Source organism: Pocillopora damicornis, chromosome 8 (genome assembly GCF_964200805.1).
Source record: "Pocillopora damicornis chromosome 8, jaPocDami1.2, whole genome shotgun sequence".
Taxonomy (NCBI): Eukaryota; Metazoa; Cnidaria; class Anthozoa; order Scleractinia; family Pocilloporidae; genus Pocillopora; species Pocillopora damicornis.
Genome location: NC_142677.1, coordinates 22,524,776 through 22,549,022, shown reverse-complemented (window position 1 = coordinate 22,549,022; position 24,247 = coordinate 22,524,776). Strand labels below are relative to the sequence as shown.

The 24,247-nt window shown below is 37.0% G+C and overlaps 2 protein-coding genes across 6 annotated transcripts in view; one reads left to right on the top strand and one right to left on the bottom strand.

The window, feature by feature from the left end:
• Positions 1 to 9,475, bottom strand: part of LOC113678896 (uncharacterized) — a 31,023-nt gene extending 21,548 nt beyond the window's left edge. For 2 of the 5 annotated variants that reach the window (XM_089179900.1, XM_089179899.1), the window contains exons 1-11: positions 9,308 to 9,421; positions 7,977 to 8,055; positions 7,214 to 7,647; positions 6,182 to 6,335; positions 4,778 to 4,960; positions 4,438 to 4,620; positions 3,930 to 4,097; positions 3,124 to 3,337; positions 2,130 to 2,358; positions 1,756 to 1,924; positions 1,253 to 1,399 (exon numbers count right to left, since the gene is read on the bottom strand). In XM_089179900.1, coding sequence (XP_089036026.1) covers positions 1,253 to 1,399; positions 1,756 to 1,924; positions 2,130 to 2,358; positions 3,124 to 3,337; positions 3,930 to 4,097; positions 4,438 to 4,620; positions 4,778 to 4,960; positions 6,182 to 6,335; positions 7,214 to 7,647; positions 7,977 to 8,055; positions 9,308 to 9,421 — 2,074 coding nt within the window. Of the gene's footprint in view, positions 1 to 1,252; positions 1,400 to 1,755; positions 1,925 to 2,129; positions 2,359 to 3,123; positions 3,338 to 3,929; positions 4,098 to 4,437; positions 4,621 to 4,777; positions 4,961 to 6,181; positions 6,336 to 7,213; positions 7,648 to 7,976; positions 8,056 to 9,307 lie in introns of all 5 variants that reach the window. The other 3 variants (XM_089179896.1, XM_089179897.1, XM_089179895.1) reach the window with 3 other exon arrangements.
• Positions 9,476 to 17,646: 8,171 nt separating this feature from the next.
• LOC149041831 (collagen alpha-5(VI) chain-like) lies at positions 17,647 to 24,032 on the top strand. The gene is made up of 6 exons (XM_089180932.1): positions 17,647 to 18,054; positions 18,404 to 18,560; positions 20,433 to 20,848; positions 23,211 to 23,379; positions 23,732 to 23,902; positions 23,977 to 24,032. Exons 1-6 carry the CDS (start codon positions 17,647 to 17,649, stop codon positions 24,030 to 24,032), a joined length of 1,377 nt encoding a protein of 458 aa, XP_089037058.1.
• Positions 24,033 to 24,247: the final 215 nt, after the last annotated feature.

The window sequence follows — 24,247 nt, the reverse complement described above, 5'->3', positions numbered from 1 at the left end:
GCCGCAAAAGACTGACAGCGGGCTGCTAATGCATTATCAGCCCTACAGCTGATTGGTTCTTGCTTCATCATCCGATGGATTTTAACCAATTAGAGTAAGCCTAGTGTTGAACCACTAAAGCGGGAAAACCATTGTTAAAGCATAAAGCGTTTATGTTAAAGCATAAAGCGGGAAAACCATTCATTTGCGAAACTCCGGTTTTGAACTGCAGTTTTTTCAGTCGTCGAATCGTCTTCGAGCGAAAACTAAAGTAATGGAAGAAATTAGCAGTCAAAACTCAGATTTGGGGCTAGAAGATTTGGACAAATTAGAAGCAAAAGGTCAGGCGGAAAATACAAAGAGAGCCACTTCGTGGGGGATCAAAAAATTGGAGAAATGGTGCGACAAACGAAAGCTGAAAGTTGACTTCAATTGTGTAACACCGGTTGAGCTAAATGAATTACTGCGGAAATTCTAATAGCTTGTTCAATCAACACTTACATGATGATTTGAAGTGACTTTGAATTCGTCATTCACTTAGCTTGTATTATTAAAACTCGCATTCTTGATATCATTTGGCCTTGTTTATTGATAATAATGATAATGACATGACTTTTTTCGGGAATATTGTTTATTTGCGCCCGCGTAGTGTTATTTGCGGCCCGAGCACGAACGCTCGGGCCGCAAATGACACTACGCGGGCGCAAATAAACAATATTCCCGAAAAAAGTCATGTTATTCCCTTATTACATATTTTTTTTCTATTTTTTACAAAGAAGCATCTAAGCGCCATAGAAATAGATCCAGCTTTGGACCAAATGTCAAAACAAGAAGGTTTGAAGTTATCTTTTTGAGAGTTGATTTTTTGATATATCTTAGCTATATAAACTACTATTAAACGGCTAAGAATATATGAAAGTCATATATTTGAACTGCGGATAAAGACGTGAATGAAAGTGATCCTCGCAGTAATGTGCACTACTTGAGCAGTAGTGAAAATAAGGCCTGAAAAAATTCAGGGCTGAATTTTTTTCAGGCCTTATTTTCAATATTGCTCAAGTAGTGCACATTACTGCGAGGATCACTTTCATTCACATAAACTACTATTACTACAATTATTACTACTACTACTACTACTACTACTTCAACGACTGCTAACATCTCTGTCACTGTATATCAGAAATCTTTCATTGTAATAAATGATGATTATTTTTATAAGGAGAGTCCTTTTCAATCTTTGAAAAGAGAATTTAATACCACTTAAAATACCTACCTTGTCCTGGACAAGGATTGACGGCACAATGCTGTTTTTGTTTCCTCAAATGAAGACTGTTTCCCGGACAACTTCTCGAGCGAACTTGAATTCCGCCACCACAGTTCTTATTACAGCCTCCGAAGGAGCCCCAATTGCCACAATTACCTATTGAGGTAAAACCAAAGTAAAACAGGTGTCATAAACATAAACAAACTTTGTTAATACTGATTTTTTGGGAGATGCAACGAAATGTATTAATTTTCTAAATAACCAAAATTGTAGCTTAAAAAAAAACATTTGCTGAGTCTATATCTAAGAAATTGAACATAATTTAATTCCAATCGATATCAGAAAAGAGGTTGATGATAATTGTAGTTTTTGCTGAACAAAGTTAATTTTTTTAGGAAGTTTAAAGAGGTATTCAGCTGACTACGTTAGACTAAATTAGTTACGGTTGTTGACGATGTCACATAATTTCTTGATTTTACATTACGTTTTTCCATTAGTTCTAGTCAACCAACCTGGATACTGATTCCCACAAGCCAAGTTCATGATGGACTCTAGTTTAGGGATTAACTGTGAGTAGCCATAAACCTGAAGTACATCATTATTGGAGCTCGCAATTTGTCTAAGCTCCGAGATATCTATTCCACTTCCAATTCCGACAGCAATTCTCCTTACGTTCGCATCCTGCAAAAATAGAGAGGTAAGTTTTAGGGATGTTTGAAATCCGAGGACTCATTTTTGAAATTGAGATCTGGCCAAATCACCCTTACCCTCACATCTTTTCCTAAAAAGAGTTTTTAGTTAGAGATTGAGTAATTTTAAGAGCTTACATGGTTAGTTTCTCGAGTCTATCTAAGTGTTTCGATCTGCTATTTGAAAGATGACTCACATTCAAAGGAGGAATAACTTGACTGAATGGCTTACTCCCTTCGTTTGTGTCACCATCAGTCAGCACAAGTAGCACATTTGGTTTATCGGGCCTGTCTCCACTATTGTCCCAACCGAAAAACTCCTCCGCAGCTAGTTCTAGAGCTCTGTCTGTTCTTGTTCCACCTTGAATATGCGGCAAGCTTCTGGCTTTGGCTATTAGTGCATTAATATTTTGCGGATCGGTAAATCTGAAAAGCATTGATGACGGAAATGAGCTGAAGGAAGAGAGTTGTGCGAGTCTTTGGAGGAAAGTGTTATAGTATTAGAGACGTTTTGCTGTAGGAATGTTCAGGGGCGATCGTCTGAAGGAGCTGGGCTCATTTCGTTAAGGAATGCGAGGTGGAACAGTTCTTGTTCAAGTGATTGGTGTAGGAGAGAAGAAACAAGTCTAGCTAGTGAAGGACAAGATTAACGCTGTCTATAAATAAGAAAGTTGAAACTGCATGTTAAACAGCTCATCAAATGGACGCTACCACAGAAAGACATTTCGAACCATGAAGAATAAAAAAATAAACGACATTCCTAACTGAAATCAGCGCAGATAAACAGCCATTTTCATATAAAAACCGTGTAAAACTTAAGCCTTATGAAAACCGTGACTATTAGAAAATACATGTCCCAGAAAATTATTTCAGGTAGGCTGAAAGTCATTTATTCAATTCCTTTAATTGGCTTTAAGAACAGTTGCAAAACAAATTAAATTAAAAAATGTAGTTTAAAAGAAAAATTGAATCAAATACCTATAGACAATGCCATTTTTATCATCATCGTTACGAACCTCAACAAAACTGCTATCTTATAGTAATATAGTTATTATTAACTGTGCCGGATTGAAATTTACAGGCTCGAGCCCCCTCCCACAAAAACCCACCCTCCCTTCCCCTCCAAAAAATGAAAGTTCAGCCTCAGCTTCAAACCCAGACGTGCTCTGTATGTAGCAAGAATGTACAAACTTGTGCCAGAGATGTGCTTCCCAGCTGTAGAGAAGGATCGCCATATGTGTTCCAGCTTCGGAAACCTCTAGTCTTTGAGCCAGCCGAACTAAGTAATCACGTGCTATTTTATAATCACCAGCACTGATGCTGTTGGAGGAATCGACAATGACACCAACGTCGAGATGTTCCTTACAAGGTCTGGGTGGAGGTGGTTCCGGTTTTTTAGTTGGGCCTTGATGATAAAAAAGGTACGATGAGGTAAATTCCTTGCCATTTCGTCATGTTGATATGATAGTTTATCATAAACCAAAAAAAAATAAAGGGAAAGGGGGCTTTAGAAAAGATGAATTGTAAGCTCAACAAGATGACATGGCAAAAAGGCTTATCATCGCTTCTCCTTCTCCAAGGTTAGGCCTTTGGGAGGGAGTGGGAGTAAAACTAGCTAGGGTCAATACAACCAAAGGTGGTGCAAGAATTGTACGGTTTTAATCTCCCCTGAATTTCATTCCACACAAAACACACTTTTTAAATTTTCATTGACCCCTTTACATAAATCTTGCTAGGGAATATTCCTAAACTCCTAGACTTACATCTCTAGTTTAAAAAAAAAAGTGTAGAACAGTAAATAAAAAATATGAAGGAAATGTTCTTTTGGATTGAATGCGACTGGAGGCGATATATTTCCGCGAACCGTGAGCATATTTAAGGCCTAAAAGACTTATGGCTGTTGCCTTTTATCCAAATTTTCGTTCCCCTTGCGATTTTTTAACTTCGATCTATAATTCGACAGGACGAAGTATCAATGCCTTTGAACAGGAACATACATGCTTGTGTGTTGCAGGGCTCTTTTTTTGTTTTGCTTCCTGCACAATCTTTACCGTCCCCAGATGGAGGTGGGTTGGTGCATGTTCTTTTTCTCACTCGAGTACCTCCCCCACAGGTCTTATCACAAGGACCAGGGGCACCCCAGGGAGACCAGTTGCCATCTGTACCTGCAAATGATAGCATACTCATTTCATATAGTTGTGCGTCTACAATATAGTACCACAAACTAAAATGACGGCAATGATTGTGATAACATGCATCGTAACAAAAAGCGTTTTGGCATCAAGAATACTATACTGGAAAAAACTGTACCATCATAGAGGTGGTAAAGGTTTCACTTTGAAAGGAAAACCCACTTTCCTGAGCCTTCTACAACATATCAAGAAAAATCATGACTTTAATGAGTAGTTACCTTTCCATTGCTTATGGGTTATGGAAAAGAGATTATAAACAGAAATTGTTAATTTGTTAATTATTCTACCCTACTTTCCACCGGCCATCACATACCACAAGGCTGGGTGTTGCATCTCTTTGTTTCTTTCGCAAGTCCAAGTTTTTGCTCAATACATGTCGGTCCACCACCAGCCGGAGGGGGATTGGTACAGGTCCTTGTCCGTACCTGAATTCCTCCGCCACACGTAACGCTGCATTTTCCCCACGAAGTCCACTTAGTATAACCACCAGGTGTAGCTAAGGGAAAAAATCAGTTTGAATGATTGTTGTTGGATGAAGCCTTCAAGATAATCCCAGCCTACATTTATGTCTTTTTCTACTAACCGGATGTGTAACGTATAGAAAGTGTACAGTTAACAAAGTTAGCCATTAAAGTACTAAATATCATGCTTACGGCAGGGCTTGGTGTTGCACTTTTCAGATTCCTTGGCCTGACCCAGATTCTGTTCAATACACGTTTTTCCATTATTTTTCGGTGATGGGTTGGTGCAGGTTCGGGAGTGATGACGCACCCCCCCGCCACAAGTTGCTGAACACTTGCTCCACTCACTCCATTCGGTGTATCCTCCATCAATATCTAAAAATGATATCAAAGCAATAATTCTCAGAATTTAACGAGCTTGGCATACCCAGTGGTTTATACAGCTAACAATAATGTTCGATATCCTCTAATCTTGAACATTCTGGTCCCTTTTTGATTTATGAATAAAGGGGGTAAGTTTCTAAAGAAACTGTGGTGTTGCGTCGGTGGGAGAGTATAACAGTGATTTAGTGTTAACAACTGAGTTGAAAACGCTAATTGACCACCGTTCTGACGAAGGGCTAACGCTCGAAACGTCAGCCTTTAAACTCTTTACGGTGGTCAATTTACGTTTTCAACTCAGTTGTTAACACTAAATTACCTCCTATTTGATTTATTTTTGCATCTTTTGCTATCTTCTACCCATGCAAACTATTTATCCAGGGGTCTTTATTTTTGAGAGGAAAAGAAGTCGAAAAAAGAAAGCAGTTCGACCAAACACGTTTTTTTTATTTTCATTCGAGCTCAGATAAAACTTGAGAAAATTTCTGTTTGTTATGAACGGAAAATGTTCCTGAAAATTTACTGAAAGGTTTTTCACGAGATGTGGATTCTGCAGCATTTTCATGCAACCCTCTGCAAACTTCTAGCACATACTATAGGTGATGCAGTTATGATATAATTCGATGGAAACTGTATTTTGTAAGTTTACGAAAGTTCTGGAGTACGTTATTATTGTTAATTAAGATGAGGTCATCCTGTAAGGTTGATAGTTGCCGACGGGAGAGACGGACTGATTGAGAAGCTTGTAGAGCTGGTTTGGAATTAGTTTAAATACAAGGATAGTAAAAAAGGTTTGGGAGAGCGACTTTCATTGCGACTTTGTGTCAGTGGCGACTGAAGTCTAAGTCAGCAATGGGCGTAGGTTAGACTATCTTTCTAGGAGGTTCTCCCTTGTAATAATCAACTTACGAAGTATAATGGAGGAGATTAGTTGATTTTACTAGGTATTTTTACGACAAATTTTCTGCTGGTAAAAACACATCGTAAGATGTTTCAAAACCTAATATGATTAATTACTTTGAATTTTTAAGCCACCTAAAGAAGTTGTTGGTGACGGTGTAAGACTTGTTCAACCCCTGGATCCATCTGGAAACACTTTGTTACACAATCAGAATATAATTATAATAAGAATATCAGTTGGAAACTTCTGGAGATATCAACCAATAGTGCTCTATCAGGTGTTTTAAATTATCGTTAAAAAAAAATTCTACTTACTGCAAGTAGCTTCCCGAATATTGTCCAGCTGGTTGTTCAAGTCATCAAAATTTTTAGCGTTAACGACTCGATCCTTGTCTCCAGCAATAGTCTCCAGCTCTGACTGCTTAATGCTTTTTCCAATTCCAACAGCCACACGTTGTACACCCTTTTTCTGCGTTGCAAGATTTCATAGGATCACCCCATTAGACCAAAATATTTCATTTGACCATTTTACGTTGTTCAATCAAGAAAACAAAAGGGAGGAAGCGAAAGCTTACTTATTCATCATGCTGTGTTCTAATATTCCCCGACATAACACAAGTTCATCGCTAAGAGGTTAATTCTTCTTCGAGTACTCTGGACTAGACAAGTGAAATAAATTCTTTTCAAGAAACGGCGTGAGTCTGGGAATAGTCTACCCGATGAAATATGCATCGTATTTCTTTTAAAAGAAATTTAAACAAGATAACTTTCTTAATGTCTTTCTTCAAAAACTCTTGGAGGCAAATGATTATACTGATTTACTTGATCTTATTAAGAAATTTTCTTTAAAACTCGGCTCATAACGATTTTTGTAATATTGGTGTTATGATTCATATTGCTGTAATAATTGGCTTTGATTCTTTTAGTTTAAATATTGTAATTTCTTATTTTTTTCTTACGTTTGTTAATACAGTAATCTCGTTTCTTTTCTTGCAAAGGTGTATAGCAAGTCACACGAATTTTTCTCGCTTATTTGTTTTAATCGACGGTAATTCATAATTGTTGAGTTGTTAAGACCCATTTACATTAATTTTGAGATACTTTTCAGTTACTGTAATGCAGTTTTCATTTTTATTGTTGTATTCTTGACAGAAATGTATTAAAAATTATGTTATGCGTCAAACCATTGCTTTCCTCGACCAGCTGTAAGCTTGCAATAAACTTGTAAATTTACCTGTCTCTGGAAAGAGCAAATTCTATCCCTTAAATGTCACTTTTAAGTTTGAAGACTGAAAGCGGAAAAAAACTGAATTAAACGACATATCAGTCAAAAGTTGCTGCTCTCACCTCAAGAGTTGGTAACACGGTGCTGTAAGGCTTAGAACTCTTATGCGTTCCCCCATCAGTGAAGATGATCATGACATTTGGTGATTCCGGTCGATCTCCATTCTTTTCGTCGAACACTTTCTCACCGACCACTTTCAAGGCGTTGTCAGTCCTCGTCGGGTTCCCCAACTTGTCCTTCTTCTTCATTTCTTCAATCAGTGCACGAAGGGCCGCTTTACTTTGATATTTTGGGTCATCAAAGCTGACACGAACTTGTGCATCTTTTGCATAGGTTACGATGGAGAAGTGTGTCTTGTCTCTACCGACATCATACTGCGAAATGAGTGCCATGACCGAATCCAACATGGCGTCATAGTTGTCCGCTCCTACGCTCTTTGTTTGATCGATCACGATAGATATGTCTAATGGAGGATTCTCACAATCGGATGAAGCGGCTTGATAATTGAAAAAAGGAGAAGAAAATAATAGAAATAGTTATTAATATCGTAGCTTTGATGTGTTTTTAAAAAAAATCCATGCCTTGTACCATTTTCATTCTTAACATCTTGGGATAAATCATCTCTCTCAACCCGTACCTCTACAATTATTTTAGAAAAAGGAACACCTTAACGTAAGCTTCAAGTCATAAATCCTCCTTTATACATACTCGGTCACAAAAGCATTTCTTATCAGCTAGTTTAGAGACTTATCTCCTTCTAATTTGTTAGCACAACAGAAGATTCTCAAAGCAACACACAATTGTATAGATATTGAGCCGGTTTACCTCGGCACAGGACAATATTGAAGGCAGCGAGCGCGCAAAACCATAAGACAGACATTGCCTCGTCTATGGTTTGCACCTGCTAAAATATGGGAAAACAAAAAGAATTAATATTCAGCTTTATCTGCAAAACAACGAAAATTATACTTCACGGTCAAATAGGAAAAAAAAACAAACAAACAAAGCAAGGAGAAGCGTTACATTAAGCACTTAAATGCAGTTCTTTAACCTTATTACACCTTCAAAAGCTCGTACCATGAGTTACATTTGTAAGCAAAACCGCGCCTGTTAGGTGGGCCCTTGAGGGTATGGATCAGTAAGTCATTTGGGAAGCAAATTGGCTGAGCATTATCTAAGACAATTTCTTATCGGTCTTGTCGTCATGTGGTATTTCCCCTTTTTTCCACAGTACTGAGTTCAGTCTTCATTGAGGGTCTAAATGAGGTGATGGCTTTTACGGCTAACGGTAAAAATTTGTGAATTTTCACGCCTTACGGCAATTTTTTTTGTCGTTTTACGGTTAATGGTTGACTCCACTAAGACCATCTAAGCCGGTTATTTAAACGAGATGTAACCCAAACCACGGTTTTTTGGCAATCAGTGAGCCTCAGGCTCTCTCTGTAGGGCGGTTAATTTTCTTTAATAAACGTCCTTCCTCTGTTAGCTTTTGGCCCTCCTGACACTGTTCACAAATATGACTGTTCAGAAAAAAGGTTTAGCTAAATTGAGGATGGTTTAGGGCGCAGTTTTGTCCAAAAAAAAAAAAAAAAGGCTGAACTTTGTTTAAATAAGCGGCTCTCTGTCTGGTTAATGAAACTAGGAATTAGAAATGGGAAAAAACCCCGCACGATTGCTGAAAAAAGCCCAAATGTTTACGTCACGTCGACAGCTCTCTGCAAAATGGAAGTACGTTTGATGTTCTTGAAATCGTGTAGTTTTGTCCAGGAAAGTATCCCAGACACCTTAGTATCGTTCACAGTAGGTATGGTTGTTATGAGGAAAAGAATGTTTCGAACATTTAAGGCTTGGCCAAACATTATCTTTCATGATTAATACTTTAGAAATAAATGGTAAAACGAAAGGACAGATGGTTTTCACATGTTAAGAACTTATTATTCATCTCTTGTATCGAGGAATGAGTCGAAACGCTTGGTAGAAATTTCTGCCTCGCAAATTCCTCAGTAGTTAAAGGCTGATTTGTCATCGACCATACAAGCTTATTTCTTAGGTTTCAAGTTTAGAGTAGATTTATAAAGACCCCTGACATCATATCGAAACATAAGTTTTTATAATTAAGTAGAAAGTGTTGTTGGATTCATGTGTTTCATACCTACCAGCTGTTTTGGTGTAGTCTGTACTCTCTCTCTCTCCTTCTTTTCGGCGAAGGTGCGAACCGTGACAGTCGTAGGACACGTCCGCAGTTTTATACGCCCTACTACTGAGGTCATAGGGTTGGGAGAATCTAGGAATTTTCTAAAGGCACTATCTGATTGAAAATCAAATTCTCGTATTCTTGTCTTGATGAGTAAGAAATGACGCAGTGCTCTTCTTTTGAAATCCTGATTAAAAAGAGAACAAAAAGTAATTACAAAGGAAGCATGTATGATTGAATTAAGAGCTAGTAAAATGGAAGAAAAGGTGCAATTAGTAAAGAAAATTATAACTTCAAACAACATATTGTTTGAAGCTATTGTTTTTACATTTTTAAATAACGTAGAGGCAAAGTAAAATAAGCTGATTAAAGAAGATGAATGTCTTTAGGAAAATGAATAACAATTTTCGAGTTTTTAATAAATGTGACTACAAAGAGTTATAAGCGTGATTAATTTACAATGGTTTGTTAACATTTATGATATGCGCAATTTAGCGCAAGTAAGGGGAAGCATTGTTTGAATAAAAACAATAGTTTACAAGGCATGGTATAACAAAGCAGAAATGATGATAACAATTCTCAATTGATGAAAAGAGAAGTAGAAAAACGCAACTCAAAAAAGCTACATATGAGAATTTACTGAAATAAGTGACCATGATATCTAGTGGGACTTAGGTTCAACCAATAAACAAGACACCTTTTGAAAAGCGCAGCAAGTTCTATCTAGATACAAGGCACGTCACCTTTATAAAGCCAGTAAATAATGATCATGATCAAAGACTCCACCTGTTTGATCACTCAAAGTGCTTGTGACACGACAATTTTTTTGGCGTAAATATTAAGCTTATCATATGTACAAACCAATTCCGATAGAAGAAAAATTTCAAAAAACTTGAAAATCGGTTTTTTCGGGCCCTAAAGTGCTCTCATTTTGTCCTATAAGTGTCCCGTGGACTGGTAACGAATTAGCAGGTGATGACGTAGAAAACTCTCAGTTGACACTTACAAATCTCTCACATCTCGTGTAATTTTGTATCAGTCAGTGCTGAAATACTCTTGAAATAATGTCCAATAGCTATGTATACCTACCTTCAGCAAGCTCTACCGAGAGTTGTGATACTCTCACGGTACGTTTTCAACTCAGTTGTTAACTCTAAACCCTGTTATACCCTCCCACCGACGCAGCTCCACAGTTTGCCATATGACCCCTTCCGCTCAATGGAAAATAACTGGCATCAGAGTTGTAAATGAATAATTCGTATGCATCGACTTTCACACAAAACTTGGATTCGCTGCGATCTAATTCAATAAAATTTGTGTTTCTTTATCTATCTCGAGCTCGTTGCAGTGCTGTTCTCACAATGACATTGCTACTTTTTAGTATCTTGAGGACAGGGGGGGATGGATGGTTCGTGGGATGGATTTTCAGAAACCTAGGTGAGGAAAGTTTGGTGACTTCACGTTGTAATTTTGCAGAGGACAGCTAAGAAATGCATACATTTTAAAACACACCTGCCGAGCTATTGTTCTGCCCATATTCATTAGTTAGATATTTTGTTTTGCCACGTCGTCATGGCCGTCGTGGTTTGCTTATGGCCCTAAATGACTTGCAGGTGAACCCAACGGATGCATGGCGGTCATGAATAAAAAATAGGACAACCCGAAAGATTAGATAATTGGGTTATTTCGAAAACTCTATTTTGAAGCAGTAGGTGATCAAAGAGGGTCCTTTAGGGGTATTTTCTTAATTCAATATTAACTGATTTCATTTTCAGAGAGATAAAATTGAGATGAATTATTCTACATGGTCAGTGCTGGACTAAACGATTTTCATGCGAAGTGAAGAACTTATATGAATAAAGTGATTTTACCACTTATTCCACGTCATATTTAGTCGTGATTCCTTCGAAATATCAGTTTTGTAGGTCAATGAAAACACTGAAATCATTAGTAAAAGTTTGCATGATATAGCCATTGTTCATCCACTGAGCTTAGTTTTGGAACACCAGACGGCCTTTAATTTGCTTCCCTGCATGAGCACCATTTCTTTGGCTCGCTTTTGCTGAGAGCCTCAACAAATGTTCAAATGTTTTAAAAAGTTAAACGAAATAAAGAAAAATTTTATTTCACTGATCTCACAAAAGAGCACCAAAATGATTTTTTTTTAGTCTTTTTGCTAATGTTAACGATAACAAAGGGGGAAATAAGGGAGAAAAAAAGATTGTTTAGGGGTTAAAACGATTATTTTAATATAAATGCACTTGCCAAATGATGCAAATTACAACGTTATATCAGGAAACCAACCAAGTTGACTGACAGTTTGATTACGGGTTGTTACTGAGTCCTATTTACCAGATCTTATAATTCCAGTACTACGCAACTACTACGCAACACGCCATGGCCGTGTGTTGAGCGATCCAAAATTTGATTATTTTTTCGTTTTTTAGACTTAACTTGTTAAGAAACGATCTTTAAGCGCATCCAATCTTTTGTTCTGTGTTGCTTTCGTCTTCTGCGCACGCTCTATGCAATCGATAAGATGCTCAGATGAATTCGTAAAAAATATTTCGTTAACAAACAGTTAAAATACTATAGGTAATAAAATAACAGTGGAATAATAAATCCCTTATTTAATCCATTTTACACTTTCCTCTTGGCAATAAACTTCCATGCTCCAAGGAGAAAGAAAGTTGTTGGTGACAAGTGAGACCTCTCAATTATGGTGATAAACATTTGTGGTTGTGAATATCATTGGAAAGAAAGAGGGTTGTTGAGGATAGATAGATAGATAGATTTATTCTGAAAGATTCTAGAAATATACCTAAAAGAAAACCATGTGGTTTAGAGACCGAAAAAGTCAACTTTTAGACCTCTTCACTTTTCGGGAAAAAGGCAGGAATTTATGGTGAAAACCAAAAACAAAAAGGTGTAAACATTTCCTTTTGATGTTATTCGGCCAATTTTTTTATTGTCCTTATCAGAGAGATTCGTCTCGCGAAGTGTCGAAAGTCCTGTTTGAAGTGCCGCTTACAAGCAAGTGATAAGCGAGCAGTGTTTGGAACCCTTACCATAAAATATTTCTTAATTAAAGAAGACGTCATTCAAAAAGGTTCTTTTCGCTTCAGAAATTCCGTTTCACGGCGTTAATTTTAGAATTCAATTTATTTCACTGAATTGTAATGATTTTTTGGGAAGCTATCCTTTTTCTGACGTGCTCCTCTCTTTATCGCTGACCGCTGGCTAAAGTATATGTATTTATAGCACTATCCGAGGCCACTATCGAAGAAGGAAAATTCTAGGAAGCGACTTGTACCAAAATGCTTTTGACACTAATTCTCAACAATGTCTTTTTTGCTGAATTTTTTTTACTTTTCATTGTTTTATTTCCATGTTATGGAAAGAATAACTAAATGAGTTCAATACAAATCTCTTTTTCTTCAGTTGTACAGATACGAATCAATGTCATTGATTAAGTACACTGTAAGTAAAACGGTAATAGATATAGGTTAAAAGAAGCAAAACAAATTGTATCAGTGCCAGAATTCTCAAGGACAGATCATGAATTTGAAATGTAAGTAAGTACGGAAAAAAGGAAAAAATCGTAAGCAATAAAAGAAGTTTGAAAAAAAGGTTGGGTAAATGATGTCTCATAACTAAGAATCGTAAGTTTCCTAAATGTTAGAAAAGTGAGCAATTTTTAATCTTGTGCTTAGTTTTAAATCAAAATTCATGTTGGTGTCGTATTGTCACTAGTGTGAGGATTTCACTGTAATAAGTACATCGTCTATTGTAATAGGGTGTACTGTACGAGTTGTAAACATCTTACACAAGGTTATTACAAGTGCTTCGTTAAAGAAAAAGGAAAGCAAACTTGACAGCTATTTTTTCACATCTAGGGTGCATTTTGACTTATTCAGACTGCACTGAGTAAGATGTTAAAAGAAAAAAATTGAATCACGGCTTAAAGCTGGCAATAAGTGAATGATAATACATTTGGCTTTGTGACTAACAGACTAAAATGAAAATTGCCTTCTGTAAACTGAAAAGAAGGCTTGGTGGCCGATAGGAGTTCACATGCTGAAGTTACGAGTTTCACGCTGATTGAGGTGATTAATAAATATAAAGTAGCCATGAGCTTTCGGAAGCAATCCTGTGACTATAAAAGGATGAAAACAATGTGCGAGAATAGGTGTAAAAAGTTAAAAATAGCGAATGACATGCACAAAGTTAACAAGGAGATTTTTTATGTTAAATGAGCGTCGAAGATCTGAGTGCTTTTAGAATGTAAAACCTAAGTAAGTTTAAAAGAGAAAACTAATTTATTTCATTGATTGTTATTAAATAGGGCTGATTATCAATCAAGGAACGATCCATCATAAATCAAAGTGCAAATACATTTTTACTCCAACGCGGTACTTTAAGATTATAAAGAATTGGAGATACTTAATTTTCAGTTTAATTTTATTTCGTTTTCTCCGCCTGTCATTTCGTCGTCACCTCAAAGAATGTACATTTCAAGGAAGTTCACCGCATAATGACGTTGATTTATTATCTCATTAATACAGGTTCAGCAAATAATGTATAAGAATTAATTAAGGTGTAAAGGATTTTCTTGTACACTGGAGACGTTTTTCCGAAAAGGCCTAACTCGTGGTTGACAAGCTTCAAGGTGAGTTTAGACAGAGGGCTGTGATTTTACCTCTTAAAAAACCCACTACAACTAGATTTTAAGTTGCTACCTTAGCAAAAGAAATCACTTCTACTAAAGAAGTTAGCAATTCGTGGGAATTGATTCTGATTTGCCTGAGAACTGACTCATCACTTATCATTGTGGCCTGATCTTAAACGTAAGTCGACTGACGTTAAACTTTGGGATATCTATTTTTACATGGATAATGTTCATAGAATCGTCAAATAGGAATATACAACCACGAACATTTGGTCGAAATAACGAAGAGGTCGGCTAAAAGTCTTCGTGAAACCTGCACATATAAGTGGACTTTCAACGTTATGGTGCCGGATAAATTTCTTCGGATACAATTCACCCACTAAAGCTGATTTGATTTAAAGAAATATTTAGAGGTAAAGGGATAATGAAAAATTTTGCTTCGTACAAGTTTACCGTAGAAGAAACGAGGAAGTGTTATCGTTTTGGAAATCGCCAGGTGTTAAATATCTCGGAAGAAAAACATTCGCATACAACTTGAGATTCTTAATTTGAATTTCCTCACTTAGAGTAGACAAGGAAAGAACTAAATGAGGAGGAAACTTTAAAAGTCTCTCACGAGGCAGCTATCGTTTGTCTACGAAAAGATAGCCGAGATTTTCCTCTCTTCTTTCCCCTTTGTTTGTCAAAGTGTCATAACTGTGACTAGGTACCACTCAGTTTTCGCTCACTTTAAGCATGACAGGACGGAAAATGCGTGCACTGTAAGTACCTCCCGTTGTCCCATACAAACCCTTAGAAAAGTTTTCTAAGGCTTTGTATGGGACAACGGGAGGTACTTACAGTGCACGCATTTTCCGTCCTGTCATGATTGTGAAATGGATACTGCAATTTTACTCTGTGATCAAGAACGCAGACTTCACAGAGGTTCTGCAATAATTAGGTTTTGCTCTTTTTTTTCAAATTTTTATTTATTTTTTCTATATTTAGACAATTTGAATGATAACATCTGAATGTTTTCACAGAAGATAGCGTTACTTAGGTAATTCATGAAAACAATACGAGACACAACAATAGAATGATTACCCGGTTAAAGTCAGTATGAGGACCTATTGAACATATTTTAGGGCTGTACTGTGTCGTTATCCGTCATTCTGCCTAAGTCGTTAAGTAAGAAGAGAAAATCCTTTTATTCCACATTGTTTTCACAAGAGATGTTACTGTTAACGTAATTTAGCAACAAATTCCAAGATTAAAAGTCGAAAGCAAAAAAGGTAACATGTAGCCGGTGGCATGATAAACTAGTTACCTTGTCGACAAGATAATTTGGTTTCTATGCAGATGTTTCAAGCCTTAGCCCTTCGTCAGAGCGAAATGTCTTGAAATGTCAGCTTAGAAACCCTTCTAAGCCAATTAACATTATCAACTCAGAGGATAAAACCAAATTACCTTGTTTTACTCTCCCACCGACGCAGCACTAAAGTTTCGTCAAAGACTTTCCCCTTTATTCATTTACCTTGCCGACACTTTGCTTTTCGCATCTTTTTCGTTTAACACTCAGAAAATTAGCGTGGTGTCAGAGAAAATTTTACCTTCTAATTTTGTTTTTCGCGGAACAAGCTCAAAATCCGTAAATGGTTTGTTGTAACGGTTTTATTAATGTGCAATGAACACATGAATGAATAGCTAAAGGAATAAATGAGAAAAAGTAAAATAAAAGAGAAAAAATGTCAATTTAATCAAATCAAACCTTTTCAACCGCGTAAACAGTAAGGTCCAACGGAGTTAACCGTAGTTTTGATTTCTGAGAAATGAAGCAATGATAACTATAATAATGATACAAATATATATGGTGCGAAACTCTAGACGAATATTTTCAGTTGCGCCAATCAAGATTATTACATTAAAAAAATTGTCAACTTAGAAAATATTTACAAAGCAATAGGATAGAATGAGGGTAGAATGTTTCCCTTTCTTAAAACAAAATCAAGGATAAGGATCAACTGAAGGATGTATTTCAAGCTAGATTAAAAAATTAGTGTCAATAACAGAACTTTTAAACGCTTCGAATTTCTTCATATCACGTATAGTTTGTGGCAGTGCATTCCATAGAAAGGATGCCTCTAGAATGCATGATCGTTGAGTCACTTAGTACAAGGCAGGTCGAGTCATATACACTCAATTGATCATGACCGTATACTAAATTGATCAGGTCCATACAGGCCTGAATGTTTTTCAAGGCCTCACTAGTTTCACTACTGCCTAAGAAGTGTTCATTACTGCGAAGATTGCTTTCAAGTTTTTCATATATGATAGAATGAAAAGTACCTCGCCGAGGGAACTTTTTGGGCAGGATCGAGGAGACAACATTTTGTTAGCACTCTAGGTACAAGTTTCTCCATGAAATTAATTTCGAAAGTTAGCGAAGAACACAAAGCACATAAAAAAGAATCTGACAATGAACGATTGATACTTTTTTTCTTATAGATATATTACTTTTATCAGATAAACTACTTTTTCAAAATCTGTTATTTGATGCATTTTACACCAGTTAAACGACACCATACAACCTGGTAGCTTATGTAGAGGAGAAGTTTATATGCTTATCGTATATTAGTTTTTAATTCGCAACTACTAAGAGTTGGAAATTTTACGGAGAACGGAAATATATTTTAAAACGCGTGGACTGACATTTTAGCCGGCACTTTTTAAAGGAATTTCAAAATGTACTCAGCTTCTCGTAATATTTTGTTCCAAATTTTGATAACATATACACTCTAAAATCTGTAATTTCTTTTTTGAATAGAAAACATCAGTCTGTATCCTTAATGAAAATTCAAATCCGAATAAATGATGAAGGTCACTTGCAATTTACCACCACCTTTGTGCGGAGAATTACGACGTCTTGAGATAAATGGAAGAACTTGAGTGGAATACATTGCAAGGATTCATGCAGTTTGACTTGTTTGAGTTACTTTACCAACTATTCTCGTGCAGTCGCAATATTTCTTTCAATTGAGTACTCGGTTTTGCCAAGGCAGCATCTTCGAAATTTAAAATGATCAGAGTAGTAGGACTTAAAAGCTTTTGACAATTTCTAATCTTTTCTTCATTTTTTCCATTACAGTGACTCAACGGGATAACCTTCTTTCGCCAACATGAAGTTTCTTTTTAGCTTTGGGATGCTATTTATTTTCTCACATGCTGAAGGTAAAGACCTCTGATCAACTTACCATCACAAATACACGGTACATAGAGAAAAACTAGCCGTCTAAAAATCAGAAACTGTGACAGACCAACCCTGACCTAAACCAAAAAACACTCTGCTTATCCACTTTGTCGGGGATGGGAGAAATTGTATCCTGCTCTTTACTTGGAATCTGTTTCCATCTTGGACTTCTTCCCACATTAATAAAGTCAGTTTTCTTTTCTCTTGTCCAGTAGTGATGCCACTGCACTTGGACCAGCATTCTCCCTCATGGAGTGTCGTTTATGGAAAAATCAAATGAGATACAATGATGTAGACAAACTTGGAATTTTGTACCGCTCTTCCTTCAGGGACTTGTCTCAACTTTTTATTTCCCTAACCTCTTCAATTTTGTATTGCAGCGTCTTTCGATTGTCACAACATCGAGATGGATGTCGCCCTTGTCATCCCGTCCAAAGATAACGTCCAAGATGATTATGAAATGATGTTGGATTCAATCGGAGAGTTGATCAAGCAGTTTAGCGTTCTGAGAAATAGTTCTCATTTCGCAATTATTCAGTACGGTAAAAATGCTAAAGTGAGCGTGACAATGACAGACCTAAGCAAGGACGATAAGCGATCATGGACAAAGCTGGAGGAAGTTATCAGGAATCTCAGGGACAAGTCGACAGATCTGGGCATTGGGTCAAACATTTCAAATGCTTTGAAAACGGTTGCTGAGGATGTTTTCAATGAGGACAACGACCTCCGACCCACGTCCATCGATCTCGTGATTCTTGTAGCGCGGGAGTTAGCTGTTGACGATGATACAGAGAGAGTCATCAAGGATCTTGAGGTAGCTTATGGTAACTTACGTGATTCTCATCTTTCTTTGTAAACAGAGGTGCGCACCTTTCGTCGTAAAACTTAAATGAACTCTCAACTTATGGGGGTGTAGCCAGGATTTGTCAAAGGGGAAGGGGGGAGGGGGGTTCAGACTGTGTTGAACAGAGATTACTCCCTAGTTTTCGCTACCTGAATATCCCAACACCTTTAACTTTTCCTCCCTTAGCTTAGCTCTTGACTTAATTCATAAGCCGTTTAATCTAAAGATATATCTATAATTCCTTGTGGGTTAAGCTCTTAATTTGAAAATCCTTTTCAAGTCAGTTGGTTTGAAATTAGCCTTATTCTTCTTTACGTAGGGAAGAGGAATTTATCGATTGGCGGTTGAAGTCGGCAACAAATTCCCGATCGAAAATCTTCGAAATTTAACCGGCGGAAGGAACGAAGAGATACTGCAGTACCGCGATTTCAGCGACGTAAAGGAAAACGTAACTAACATTCACAACACTACTTGCGGTGAGTGCAACTCTCTTAGTAATGACTCTGGCGTTTGAAATCAGACACTAGCGTCTAAATTCGGACACTGGTGTTTAAAATCAGACACTGGTGTCTTAAGACTAGTGTCTAAAATTTGACGCTAATATCCAAACTCGGACACTTGTGTCTAATATCAGTAACTAGAAGCTAAAATCAAACATTTACTGATGTTCAGAATCGGATCTTAGTGTTTAAAATATCTAACTTCCGTCAGAAATCGGAAAATAATGTCTTAAATCGGACATTAGAGTTTAAATATTTAACCACTATCCTAAATCAGATATTAGTGTCTTAAATCGGATACTAGTGTCTTAAATCGGATACTAGTGTCTTAAATCGGATACTAGTGTCTTAAATCGGATACTAGTGTCTTAAATCGGGTACTAGTGTCTTGTCTCTTAAATCGGATACTAGTGTCTTGTCTCTTAAATCAGATACTAGTGTCTTGTCTCTTAAATCGGATACTAGTGTCTTGTCTCTTAAATCAGATACTAGTGTCTTGTCTCTTAAATGGGATACTAGTGTCTTGTCTCTTAAATCGGATGCTAGTGTCTTGTCTCTTAAATCGGATACTATTGTCTTGTCTCTTAAATGGGATACTAGTGTCTTGTCTCTTAAATCCGGATACTAGTGTCTTGTCTCTTAAATCGGATACTAGTGTCTTGTCTCTTAAATCGGATACTAGTGTCTTGTCTCTTAAATCGGATGCTAGTGTCTTGTCTCTTAAATCGGATACTAGTGTCTTGTCTCTTAAATCGGATACTAGTGTCTTGTCTCTTAAATCAGATACTAGTGTCTTGTCTCTTAAATCGGATACTAGTGTCTTGTCTCTTAAATCGGATACTAGTGTCTTGTCTCTTAAATCAGATACTAGTGTCTTGTCTCTTAAATCAGATACTAGTGTCTTGTCTCTTAAATCAGATACTAGTGTCTTGTCTCTTAAATCAGATACTAGTGTCTTGTCTCTTAAATCGGATACTAGTGTCTTGTCTCTTAAATCGGATACTAGTGTCTTAAATCGGATACTAGTGTCTTAAATCGGATGCTAGTGTCTTGTCTCTTAAATCAGATACTAGTGTCTTGTCTCTTAAATCAAACTAACTCAAACACTAGTTTCTAAACTCGGACATTAGGGTCTTAAATCAAACACTAATATCGGACACCAGTTTACAAAAGCGGACAATAGAGTCTTGTAACTGACATTAGTGTATAAATTCGGACAGTAGTGTCTAAAATCGGACAATCGTGTTTAAAACCAGACACTAGCCAGTGTCTTAAATCAGATCAACCCTAGTCTCTAAAATCGTATACTGCAATCTGAAATCTAATACTAGCGTCCAAATCCCGACACTGGTGTTTTAGTATCTAGAATCAGACACTGGTGTACAAAACTGGACCATGGTGTCTTCAATCAAAAACTAATCTCCAAAATCGAACACTTATGTTCAAAATTGGGCGTTGGCGCCAAAACTCGGATAATAGTTTCCAAACTTGGGCACAGGAGATTTACAAAGCACGTGCCGAAATAGAACATGTAAATTCAAAGCTACTGTGAATTTTCAGGGTCAAGCAGCGTGTCTACCGTTTTTTCGAAAGTTTCCCGACGTAACCAGAGTTATTGCCACATTATAAAATTCACCATCAAGAAAAAGTATACAAGTGTCGGTTATAAATAGACTAAGTAGGATGATAGGGTATAAACATGTCAGTACCTCAGTGATTGAGCATCGGAGTGCAAATCGATAGGTCTGAGTCGCGATTCCTTTCAGGGGACTCAGACTTCTGTTCTCTAAAGTATTACAAATCGAAAATCTTCTTATTTGTGATGCCTTTCATTTGATCTTATTTCAGGTATGCTGGATTGTGAAGACCTTCCTCTAGACATCTGTCTTGTTATTGACCGGACTCAGAGTGTTGGGGTAGAAAACTACAAAACAATGCTGAAGGCAGTCATAAATTTTGTAGGATTCTTCAATGTGGGCATCAAGGATACTCGTATTGCAATTGTTTCATTTGCCAGTGATGCAAAAAAACGGATAGGCTTTAGTGATTCAGCATATCAAAGCCTAGAAAAATTGACGGAATATTTGACTTCGATGTTCAACGACGCCTTGGGTAGGCCAACTCGTACAGATCGCGCCCTGGAAAAAGCCATTCAGGTTCTTAAAGACGGCGATGCCAATCATCAGGGCGTATTGATGGTTCTGACAGACGGCAAAACAAATCCTAAATCACGAGATCTTGGAGAGGTTATGAAGGAACTCTCCGTAAGTGCCATGTTTTTCTATCTATTTTTTTACCTCGCGCATGACATTGGTGGGGGAGTACACTGACCTGTCGGCGGGTAAAGGGAGGGCTCAAGCGACAACAGCAATCATTTTTCTATCTGTTTTTAAATACATTCCTTTTATGTCCGGCTTCTTTCAATGCCTTTCTACAGAATAATGTATAGAAATTGTAAGGAGAGAGGAAGGGTCTCCATCTTAGCTTTTTTACGTATTGAAGATTAAAGTCGTCAAGTCATTCAATTTTTCTTTTTTTTGAAGATCTTCTTCACTCCAAATAATGGAACAGACAGTTTATATATACATACAACGACCACTTAACTAAAGATACTGATAAAGTAAATATGAGAGCAATCTGCGCAGTGAACACTACTAAAAGAGTAGTTAAAATAAGGCCTGAAATAAAGTCAGGCCTGTACGAGATTGGAATCCATGACCTCTCCGATACCGGTGCAGCACTCTACCAACTGAGCTAACAGGCCAACGGGGAGCATTGCTGTGTTTTAATAGTGTTCATAACTATGAAGATCGCTTTCATGTTCACTTCTTTATCTGCAGTTCACACATATGATTTTCAGACATTCTCAGTCATGTATTCGTCAATACTTAAAATGTGAAAACGTATTGTTTTTTATTCTCAACAAAAAAATTTTTGAGCTGTTTGTTCCTTTTTTAACTCGTGAATTGCGCGCATGCGCAAGAGCGAGTTATAGGTACGATGTGGGGAATGGCATTCGCTCGCTCGCTCGCTCGCTCGCTCGATTGGTCGATTCCTGTAAACTTTTTTTAGATTTTAGGCTTTTGAGAGCATTTGATAGTTTTTGGCGAGCAATAAAAAGACGAAATGGCGACCTTTGTTGCTAAGAATAGTGGTGGGGTGAAAAAGAAGCTAATTATAATCTTTAAAGAGTTTTTTTTTTACGTTTTAGTTTCAACAAGCGGCGCCAGCGACTGGCAGGCATGCAAGGATTCACACTGAAATAACAGAACAACCTTCATTTTTCATAAAATTGTAATTTACAATCCTTGAACTTGAAAACAATCCGAAGATTCATTGAAAATATCACTTACTGCGAAGTGCTCGGAGTTTACAGATGTTCAAAAGCTTTTTCTGTTATAGCGTGAGATTGAGGACAAAATTGATCATTACCGGTTTCGTCGCGTGTGTTTTTCCTGTGTGAAGCAACAAAAGATACCGGCGACTGACGAAATAACAAGTTAACACGAAAATCAAATAACACCTAAACAAACAATTTTAGCTACCGATTTTCAGTGAATTTTAAAAGAACAATTTTCTTTTAAGTTTCAAGACAATTTGAAGATTCAACATTCATACAACGTACTAAAATGCGAAAGTTACACACCACAAAATTGGTAAATAGGCCTGAAATGAAATTCTATCTTGTTATTGATTAGACATTGCCTAGCACGTGACTTAAATCTACCCAGGCGGAGATCCAAAATGACGGTGGCAGGCTTAGCTTAGTTATATCACTCAAAACTCGTTCCCGTTTGTCTCTTTTGATAAAGAGGGAATCGTTAATGTTTTCATTAAGACAGAATTGCCTTGATTTTCTAATATTTACAACGAAAGACAGTAAATCTCACTTTTCACCCACATTTACTTCCAACCTTTTCTCTTAAACCAGAAACAAAAATGATAGACGTTTAAAACACATGACATCATCCACCTTGTCAAATGTAATAGCATGATCATTTCAATGGTAATGCCTTCTTATCCCAACGTTACTTTGTTTCTTTGCTACATTAGCGAACACTGAACTACTGCTCGTACTCTAGATATGACAATCAACCACAAAATTCCCTAAACCAGATAACATTAAACATAATCTAAAAAATCATGTGTCAATTCACGAGTTTGCTCACAGAGCACTTTGATTTCAATGTTATTTAGTTTCAAGAGGTCGTAGATCTGTAATTTGTCACTTTGTACTGGGTTTGGTTTTCGAGTCTAGTTACATGGGTAAAACTCGATATATTAGCAATTAGCAATGGTACCACTCGAATTGCGGTAATTGCTTAGGGTAAGGGTTAGGGAAGTAATCTCGTCGTGATCATTCTTTTCATTGACACAGCTTCCCATGCCAGGACCGTATTGGAAATATATATCAGTCATCGGGCTTTTTAAAAGGACCCTGTCACGCTTGATTCGTGGTGTTAAGACTGCGGGTTTACGTTCTACTAAAGAGGGGCTCTTGTTTGTTTAAAAAGATATGTTTTCTTCACATTACGAAAATTGAGTTAAAGAAAAGTAACCTATGTATACTACTTCCTTGAAAAATGAAGGTTTACTGATTTCCCCTTGACATATCTATTTTGAAAGACATTGGACAGAGGAATTCATAGGATTGCAGTGGGTGTCGGTAGAAGGAGACTCAATATCACCCAACTCAAACAAATTGCTGGCGAACATAACGATGACGGTGTGATTCTAATGGAGAATTTTGAGGATCTGCATCACAAGATAAGAAAACTGCGTGAAGTTACTTGCAGTGAGTTGGCGTTAACTCTAGGATAAGAAGAACATATACTTTACTTTACACAAACACACTCATATATACTTCATAACGAGTTTTAAACTTTTTACAGTGCTAGCTTACTTACTTATGAACAGTTAATTTCTATATTATTGCAAACAAAATCGAAAAATTTGTAAGAAATTACAACGTAACCATGCTGAGCATCGTCAACAAAAAACATATGTCTTTGGCCTTAATCAGCTCAGAAATTTACAAGAAAACGACAAATTCCTGCTAAGACAAAAACCAACCATCGCATGTTCATTTATAATTGTGAAGGTTTGTATAAATACACATTATTTATATATTAACTTTTTCATCAAAGGCATAAATGGCGGATTTTCAGAATGGAGCAGTTGGTCAGAGTGCTCAGCCTCGTGTGGAGGAGGAATGCACGGGCGGGAAAGGACTTGCACTAGTCCTCCACCGAGGCATGCCGGGAAGGATTGCAAGGGAGAAAGCTTTGAGACAAGAACGTGCAACAACGAGGAGTGTGGTAAGTGCGTATGTATGTGCGTATGCTTAGCATGTTTCAATCTTTATCTAGAGGACCTAATTGTCTCTGTATAGAAATCGACCAAATATCGGCCGATATTCAGTTATACGGTGACTGTTCTATAGAGTGAGATTGGTTTGTGGGAAAGTCTCGTCATCTGCATCCAGAAGAGTTAAAAGAAGACGTTTAACATCTCTGAGAAGGAACATGTAAGAGAAATGATAACGATAATAATAACAATACAAAATGACAATAAAAAAATAAGATAAGGTTTGCGATAATGATAGTTGTACTAAGTAATGGTAATAAGACTGAGTGAAGTCCAATTCGGTCTGTGATCATACA